The 9,503-nt window shown below is 44.2% G+C and overlaps 1 protein-coding gene across 1 annotated transcript; it reads left to right on the forward strand.

Annotated features, from left to right (window-relative positions):
- Positions 1–2,123: 2,123 nt before the first annotated feature.
- LOC131281180 (facilitated trehalose transporter Tret1-like) lies at positions 2,124–5,760 on the forward strand. Its single transcript, XM_058310440.1, has 8 exons — positions 2,124–2,169; positions 2,915–3,284; positions 3,363–3,555; positions 4,031–4,193; positions 4,366–4,589; positions 4,846–5,046; positions 5,152–5,217; positions 5,608–5,760. Exons 1-8 carry the CDS (start codon positions 2,124–2,126, stop codon positions 5,758–5,760), a joined length of 1,416 nt encoding a protein of 471 aa, XP_058166423.1.
- Positions 5,761–9,503: the final 3,743 nt, after the last annotated feature.

A 9,503-nucleotide genomic window follows, 5' to 3' on the forward strand; every position in this document is an offset into this window, starting at 1 on the left:
TTGACGGCGCTCGAATGTTTGCTCGAACCCCGGCCGTTTGTGCATTAAACGGTCGGCTCGGAGCTCGATGATAAATGTTTGACCTGTCCACTCTGTTTGATGTTTATAATCGGTTTCTTGTTTGGTTTCGAAAGCGACGCGCATAACTCTTGGCCGATAAATAATATGCGATGGAGAATGGATTGCATTTGATTTGAAATTCTTTGTAACTTTGCCTCTTCACGAAGTCAATGTTTTATTTACAGATAACGAGTTGCTGTGGTCAAAAGGTTTCCACAAAAGTGTTTTTTTATCGAATGCATTCAATGGATTTTCCGCGTTACTTTTCCATATGCAATATATAATACCTTTCAAAATTTCTCCTATATCTCAATTCCAACGGATGGACCAAAATAAACAATGAAATATTCACCACTTTACCGCGTCAGTTATCTTCATCCGAAACTTTGCATTTCTCTAATCGTCCACCCGCTCCGGTGCATACCGTTAGAAACGGGAATATTTTGGCGGGTCTTCCATTTCCTGGAGGAAAGCTAACGAAACACAACCCTCCCACCCCTTCCCAAAGTGTTGTCTAAGTCAGTTGTGGCTTCGCCTGCCCCCACAAATCCCAACTGTGCGTTACCAGCGCCATAAATCATCGCACGAATCATCACACTTCCGCCGACGATAAGAGACTCCGCGCGCGACGTGGAGCATGATGCTCGCCGTCTCGTGGCGTGGCTTGCCGAGCCGGAAAAGTCGTGTCGTGTTATCCCCGGCCACACCGATGAAGATACCGCACCGCAAGAGGGCATCATAAAAATTAGTGCCAGCACTTTCCCGCGGTAGGGTAATTAATTATGTTTTATTGTTATTGCCGATGGGAAACGCGGCGCTAGAGAGCGCAGGGGGAGGCTTGGAAGGTGGTTCGATTGGTTAGGTTTTTCGTGGAAAACCAATCTAGTTGGTGCTTTCATGATTTGACCATACATCGCGCACGCCTCCCAACATCAAACGTTGTTTTATTGCCGTGTTTTTACGAGTTACATTTTCGATTGCTAAGCATGTCAAAAACAGGTTGAGGCGTGGATTATTTCAAAGCTGACACATCATTTAAGAATGATTACGTAAATGCTTGATAGACGAAAGCAATCAATCCGTTCTTCATCATCTGCCTATAGTAATTGTTCGGTTTTTAAATAATTTCTAGAATTATTGGAAACCTTAAACAGCAGTTTTATTTTTTGAAAGAACGAAGGCTAGCGCCACCTATGAACAACTCTTGGAAGCTCGTACCAAGGTAGTTAGAAACCACATTCAAGGTGCTTCAAGTCAGGGTGTGACATTATAAATCTACAGTTTTTTAACTCCTCGATGTGTCCTTAAATTTTAGGTGATTTTTTCAATCCCGATGTACGTCTTGAACATAAACCTGTGATTAAACTGGCTTGTTTAAGGATTAAATTGAATACACAAAAATTGTTTTCTGAGGAATTTATAGTTTTACATGAAACATGAACTCTACAAAAATCACATTATATGTTGGCAATTGTTTAACATCTTGACACTCATCTCTTAACACTGTTCCTTTATTCTCTATATCAATATCAAGCTAAAAAGAGCCCAAAAACAACTCGAAAAACCGTTCGGTTGAGAATTGGAACCAACTAAGGTTCAAATTATCGGTCAAAATATTGTGCCTAGGTACACTCGGCAGGGCGAATGTAGCCCGAAATATGAACGATAGACAATTTTGCACCTAGCAGCGCGGTTTACCTCTAAGGACGCCACCGCCAACTGGTCTGAGGTGGCAAACGGACTTATCAAACAACCAATGGATTGCTCCGCTTTCTCAAGCTTCTTGTCAACTCACTGCTGATGGCCCTACGAGGTGCCATAAATTAACCCAAAATCCCGAACACAAACTGGTGTGTTGTGCACCGGTAGCCCGACATCAGGCACGCGGAGGATGCTGTTTATCAGCGTAAACATCGTCCGATAATGCGTTGGACGCGCCAGGCTGGCCAGCCGTCTGAACACGCTCCGTTTCCGCAGTCGGTGACAGTGAAGTGGTCCGGTGTGAACTCCGGCAGCTCAGGGCGTAACATCCAGGTGTCATCGTCTGCGAGAAACTGGCCACCATGAGTTGCGTTGGCGTGCTGAGGCAGTATATGGCCACCGTTTTGGGTAGGTTGCGAGCTACAAAGTACCGTGCGGTGAAGATAAATAGTAATCAAACGAAATGAGTTATCGAACAAAATAATCTACTGCTAGGAAAATACACACCGGAATAGCTTGGTTCATTCATCCGATGATGATGATTTTCATGTTAAGCGTGTTAAGGTGGAAATATACCATTCCATTAACTTAACATATGCAAAGCTCAATTTTAATGTGAAGAAAATTTGAAGAAAACCCAGTGAAAAACTATTTCTGTTAGAATCTGAAAGGTCAAATTGATATCAGAAGATACCGCCTTTACGATGGAGTTCAAATGTTTATTTAAAAGGAAACTACCGGATATCAGTAACTTTCAGCCTCTTTCCATCAACACTTAACTTTACCAAACCAGTTTGTTAGTTTCGCCATGATGGATGCTGCACAGTTGCAACTGCAGATGAAGCATGTGTCATGCCGGTGGTGCAAGTGTTTTGGATTGATTTGTATTTTAATATTTTATGCTTCGTATTCTCGTCAGCTTCCACACAACTGACGTTTGTATGATGTCTCCAATCCAAGCCGAAAGACGGAAACACTGCCAAAAGTGATTCGTTGTCAGGCACCCGAAATCGGAGCACCGACAGCAAGGCAGTAAATTAATTCAGATAACTGCAAAAGATGTCCCACATGCCGGTGTTTGCCAGGGGTTTATGTACTCGCCCACAACCGTTTACCGATGCCACTGTTCGTCTTCTTCCACCCCCTCAAACAGTGAACCTGCTCGGGGTCAGCTACGGCACTATCAGTGGTTGGTCTTCGTCCGCCCTGCCCGCACTCCAATCCACGCTGGACAGTCCTCTACAGCAGCATGGTGCCATCACGCCGGAAGAAGCATCCTGGATCGCCGGCACGCTCTGTCTGGGCGGAGTGTTGGGCACGCTCGTCGGAGGGCTGCTGGTGGAACGGTTGGGTCGCAAGTGGACGGCCTGGACTGCCGGACTTCCGCTCGTGGCCTGCTGGACCCTAATCATCGTTGCCGACCATCCCGGATACCTGATGGGAGCCCGATTCGTCGGAGGACTGGGAGGTGGTATCGTGTATGTCGCTAATCCACTCTACGTTTCGGAGATAGCTGCCCCAAAGTGTGTACAAAAAAAAACCTTGCACATTTAGTCATTGAGTATTCAATCTTATACCTCTTTTCGTGTATGCACTTTCAGACATCGTGGTGCACTGTCCTCCATGCTGGTGCTTTCTTGTTGTGTCGGGATGGAAGTTGCATACATAACTGCAGCCTTTCTTTCGTACCATACCATTCCGTGGGTTTGCATTGTGGTGCCGTTAATTTTCCTAATCGGTTTCGTCTTCGTCCCGGAATCTCCATTACACCTGGCCAGCATTCAAAACCATCAGGTAAACGCATAAAAATAAGGGATTTCTTGTTAAAGTGAGCAGTGGAAGTTTTCTGTAAAAAAAATGAAACATTATAGAGTACAATTTGTCAAACGCTTTAGAACGATCTTTTCAAAAAGGTTATTATTTTCTTTGAAAATTTCAGGTCGGCAACATGTGATTCAAAGTCCATGTGCTCTTAGCTTTTACTTTCAAAAATGTTTGTTTTTTTTCAAATATTTACAAGTACTATAGTTTAATTAGTTTCTTGACAAGATCACAGCCTGTTTCCCACTATGTGAGTCATTGGCAGCCAGCGTGTTAAGTAATCTCTTCTGAAGTCATATTGGTCGGATGAAACCTTATTCACGTGGCATGCGCTCCGCATGACTGCAAAACAGCTTTGCATTTTGGTTATTCTAAATCACTTTACAAAATAAGCCTTCTCCACCAAATCTGACTTCGGGTACAACTAATATCGATGATATTGTTCCAGGAAGCGGAGCGCTCGCTTCGATACTTCCGAGGAGTTCCGGCTGTCAAGGGCGCTGCCATCCCGGAGGAATTTGAACGTGAGCTGCACCAGCTGGAACGGATGCGCACCGAGTCGCAGTCAACGAAGCAATCCCTCGACCGTCAGCTGACATGGAGCGATTTCAGTTAAAATCCATAAAATCCCCTTTTTTCTCGTCCCGAAAGGGTCGCCGAAGCCGAAATGCTTACTCACCCATCACCGTTCTGTTTGCTCTCTTTCTCGTTTCATTGGATTTTTGGGTCATGGTGTGGATCGTCCTGGGACCTGCTCGGAATATGGTGGCTTCCGGTACGCAGACTCTCGACATGCCAAGCGGGCGTTCCTTATCAGCCTCACCCTGATGGCGCTCAATCAGTTTTGCGGTTGCTTCTACATGATGAACTATGCGGAATCGGTGTTTGCCGAGTCCAGCTCGAGCTCCCTGAGTCTTTCGGCGAACCGGTCGGTGATAGTGGTGGGGCTGATTCAACTGTGCGGATGCTATTCCTGCACGCTGCTCGTCGACCGCATGGGACGTAAGGTAGGACATGCGAAGCACGTGCTTCAAAAGGATGGACTTGTGTCTTCCCCGACATTATTCGTGGTACGAAAAGTATTTAAGCAACCTGATTTACCTTGACCACTCCGTATCTATTCACTGGGTTTCAAGCGAACAAATCTCGATACCGACATTTCCGTCCCGAAACAGTCACATGCCACCGGGATCCATCCCGACAAGCCTGCATCCGACGAACCGGTCACGCCGGTCTAATATTTTTCCACCTTGCTAACCGCAGATCCTGCTGGTCATCTCTGCCCTCGGGACGGCCCTCGGACACAGCGTCTTTGCCGCCTACTGCTTCGGCCAGTACGCCGGCTACGACCTGACGATGCTGAGCTGGCTGCCGTTGGTTTGCTTTTCGGTTGTAATTTTCATCGGCTCGTTAGGCCTCGGTACGCTACCGTTCGTCGTGCTGGCAGAAATCATGCCACTGAAGGTAGGACGGTTTTCCATTTGCCACTTTCCATCGGTGTCCATCGAGCCATACCGTTCGTTTCCGGGAAGCTGATCCTGTCTCTTGATGTTTGCGTTCATTTCACAGATCAAAGGATTTGCAACCACATTCTGCATGGTCATCAACTGGGCGGTTGCGTTCGTGGCGCTCAAGGTGAGGTTGTCCAGCAAAGTGTGCAAATATTCTCATTAAATGATGGGTGCTTTTACCGAAGGTAGTTTACGCCCGCTCGTGGTTTCCGCAAATTTATAATTTCAGATGAAATTGTTTGTGTAACACTCCAACGCTGCTCTGAACGAGTTTTTTACTTCAAGAGGAAGCAAACTGTTAAACTTTGTAGTAAAATGAAAAGAAAATTGTTTGACCAAAAATCATGACTTAAAACAAGTAAGCGGAAAGTCAGAAAAATTCTCAAGGGAAAAGCAAAACGCTAAGTAAATTTCAAAGTAAATGCTTCTTAGGAAACCAAAGTATTTTGAACCAAACGACAACAACCTCTACCACCTAATTAAAACTTGTTCTCTTGTTGATATGTATTTACAGTACTTTTCGCTAGTTGCGATCGTCATTGGCATGTACGGACTGTTGCTGTTTTTTGCCTTCTGCTCTACCGCTGGCGCAATCTTTGTCATGTTCGTAATGCCTGAAACGAAGGGTAAGGACTTCCAAGAAATACAGAAACTAATGGACAGGTAACACGTGTTGCCGAATCAGAATTCAACTGAAACGAAATCAAACGACAGTGGAATGGCAAATAAAATGGGATAAACAAAACAGTCTTCGAGTGGTAAAATTCACTAAACGATGTATTACACAGGAAAAATATACATACGCGGTAAATGTAATTTCTGGCAACAGCAGAAACAACACCAAATGAAGTTAGAACTCCAACTCACCAAGTGAAACTTGACTTGAGTGACCATTTGGATGACGATGCAGGAAGTCGCTTAGTCACGTTCAGTCGTTTTGTTAATTAACGCTTTATGAGGTAAGGCATTGTTTTGTGCTGTGCTCGTTTTTTATCTATACTTCTTAATTTCGGTTGTGCCCATCGGGGTCGAATTGTGAGAGAGTGCATTAAATACGTGACGATACTGACGACCTTCCTCAAAGGTGACTGCTTTCACGACCATCTACCTCGGAGTGTTTGAACACGTCAAAAGTTTGTTATACTTTGTTAATAACCATCGTCATGGAATATTGTGTAAGTATTTCTTGGTAAGTATTTCTTGGATAATACTCTTAGGGACGGAAGCGGCACGTACATCGGTTTTTCTTCTTTTAACCGTTACGTTTAACTGCAAGCTGATTTACTTTCATGAAGAGAAACATCATCGAATCGTTGAACGCATCATTAAAGGCCAATGCTTTTTCAACGAGAGGAATGTTTCAACGCAAATAACAGTGGTTGAGTAAAACACCATCCGCCTCCATTGCTCAGTAGATGTTCTAGCCTAGACACGTGTAAGAGACAATGTCCTTTGAGGTGATGATAAAACCATTAAAAAGAAAAGAAGAAACCATTTACAGAAGCTTTATTACGAGATAAAAACGACCGCTACCTTCGTCAGAGATATCCAAAACGTAGACGAACAAAGTGCAACATTACTACACGCGTACCCTTTTTGCAAGCAGTATGTTCATAACTGGTAATTCCCAAGTGTCTAACATATCGTACTTGAGCAAAGAGCTCATCAAATGAGGCCAAATGAACGTAGGAAAAAACCAAACGGATCATTTTGAGACGTTGTCGGAAGATCCGAGGTTTCAGCAAAACAGTAGAAAAAACAACCACCTTCTTCCCAACGGATGACGCAGCTGACGATGGGCTGCGAGCACACATCTCCCCATGGTGAGAACCCAAACAAAACAGCGAGTATACAACACATACCACCACAGAGTAGTTGATAATAAATGCGCAGACTCCAACCGCCGTGTCACTCGAGGGACCGATGAACGGAAAGTGTGTCACAACGTTCGACAATAATTTGCCCGAATATGGCCTCATTTAAGGTAAATATTGTTTTAAAGCACTTCATTATAATTGTAGAATGCACAATGTTTTTCTGTTGAAAGAAATTAAAGATAATTCTTAAACTATCTTCATCCAATTTAGTAAAACCAACGTCGAAAGGGGTAGAGTACACCCTGTTTTTGCGCACAGAAATCAACACAGAGTTCACTCACGGGAACTGTCAAAAAGTGAAAGCAAGTAGTGATCCCGACGACGACAACAAAAACAGTTCGTGTGCATCCGATTGGGGGGCAATAGAAGCTGAAAATGTAGTGCAAAGAAGCGTGAAGGATTCGTGTTAACCAACATTTTTCACTCCCAACTACCCACTCGGTGTTCTTCGCCAAAAACAAAACAGTATGGCGGCTGTGGCAGCGCCTCAGGTTGATGGCTACAGCCGATCTGACGACACTTAATTGTCGAACCGTTCCCGTGCGAGAAAGTATAATTAGTAACGAGTGCATTCGACGGTTTGGCAGAGGAAAGAAAGGGTGAAGAGAAGCTGCAAGATGTGAGTTAGTCTGGCGTCTCGCAGGTATGTGTGGTCGTGGTCAAAGATGGTTGATGATCCACCCTTGTGGCCTAGATTAAGCTTCACTTCCAGGCACCGAAATGGAACGTTTTATTTAGGTTGAAAATTATTTTATTTATTAAAAGTAAGGAAGATCAACAATATTATAGTGAATAAAATGTTCTTAGACAAATTTTAAAATACACTATGAAATATCAATGTCAACGTCACTTGTTATGCTTCTTTTCATTATTGGTCTAACGCTAATGGAATATACATGCACCGTCCCCTGCACAGCAAATGCATATGAGGTTGCACTCCTTCCACTTCCCACCAACCGAACCAACAGATACGAACTTCATCGAAGCAGCATTAGCCGCTGCGGGCCGAGGCCTCCGAAGCGTGCCAATTTTATTGATGATTATTAGTCGGTTAGTTAGACGACCGATTGGCAATTGGTGGCTGCAGTCGCCGTGTTGTGTTAAAGTGTTGCAACCATCTAACCAATCGTCAGCTGCGTCCCCTTGCATTTGCCCTTTCGGTGCATGGTTTCTATCCCAAGCAGAAGTTTGCACTGTTGCGAAGGAATATTTTGGAAGCCACTTCCACCATTTCCTCCAAACGCAGCCCCGTCTGCATCGATGCACTCCACACACTACTGCCGGCATGTACATTGCATTGGCGTGTCACGAATCGAAACCTTTTCGGCCAGCGAACGGCGGCATCGATCATCGCCGGGTCGGTCCACCCCGGAGGGTGACGTTTGACGCCGATTTCCGATCGTTTTTCTAACGATATTCTAATTGCCGGTGATTGGATTGATAGCCACAAATTGTGCCTCCAGACGGGTGAAGCGTTCGCCAAGAAACATAGAAGCAAACGGACCGTTTTCAAACGGAGTGTGAATTCGTGGCGTTAAGAAGCCCTTTCGGTTGGCTGGACCTTCGTAGGTAAAAGGCTGCCTCGAGCCACGTAGCAATGGAGCTGTTTTGATTGGCAGCTGCGAGGAAAGCCCCTTGTTTACCAACTCTGCAAGAATTTTTGTACAGCGACGAACTTTATTTACGTTACAATGTACATCAACAAGCGTCCGATGCCCACATTCCACCTCTTTGAACTTCTAATCAGGCGGTTAATTAAAACTGGCAGGAAATCAATTTTTCGCTCCACGCCGTCACTAGAATGTGGACAAATTAAAAGCCGAAGCTAGGACTTGCATGCAAAATAAATACTGTTTGCAGCCAGCGCTAGATTAAACTCGACCCCCCAACGATCACACCATGGCCAATCAAAAATAATGAATACACTTATTTTCTATACTTTCCAATTATAACGTAACATGATACCTTTCTTAATGAGCAGAACATTTATCAACAGTCCCAAAACCGAAACAATCTTCCAGGCCACATACAATGGTTGGTCGGAAATCGTGCTACCTTTTGGTCAGCAACTTCCTGCGAACAAGAGTGGTTTCATTTGAATCGAACACATTTCACCAACCATCTTTCCACTGATACGTGTTGTGATACTGATGAATTCGATTTTTAATCAACTCATCGGCATTGGCTCAATTGATCTTTTTTTCAAAGCAAAAGTTTTGCTCTAAAAAATAAATGATAACACCGGCTGTTAGGTAGACATTCTTTCACCAAATGCGCGGCATAATTTATGATTCCACGGTCATAACGAGCGTCGTATTTCCCGCAACAAACAAAGTTTCCGGCGGTATGCGATTAATCGGTCCTTCTGGTCTATTTTTCGTCCGATCTATCAGCTCATTAATGCCACCAATTAAAAAGACTAACTGAATGTGCGGCTTTGTACAGTATTGAATATGTTTCAGTCGTGAATGTAAAACTCACGACTGCACAAGAGTGAGCAAAAAAGTAAAAATTTACAACAGGAAGCAGATTG

The sequence above is a fragment of the Anopheles ziemanni genome, chromosome 2 (assembly GCF_943734765.1).
Source record: "Anopheles ziemanni chromosome 2, idAnoZiCoDA_A2_x.2, whole genome shotgun sequence".
Taxonomy (NCBI): Eukaryota; Metazoa; Arthropoda; class Insecta; order Diptera; family Culicidae; genus Anopheles; species Anopheles ziemanni.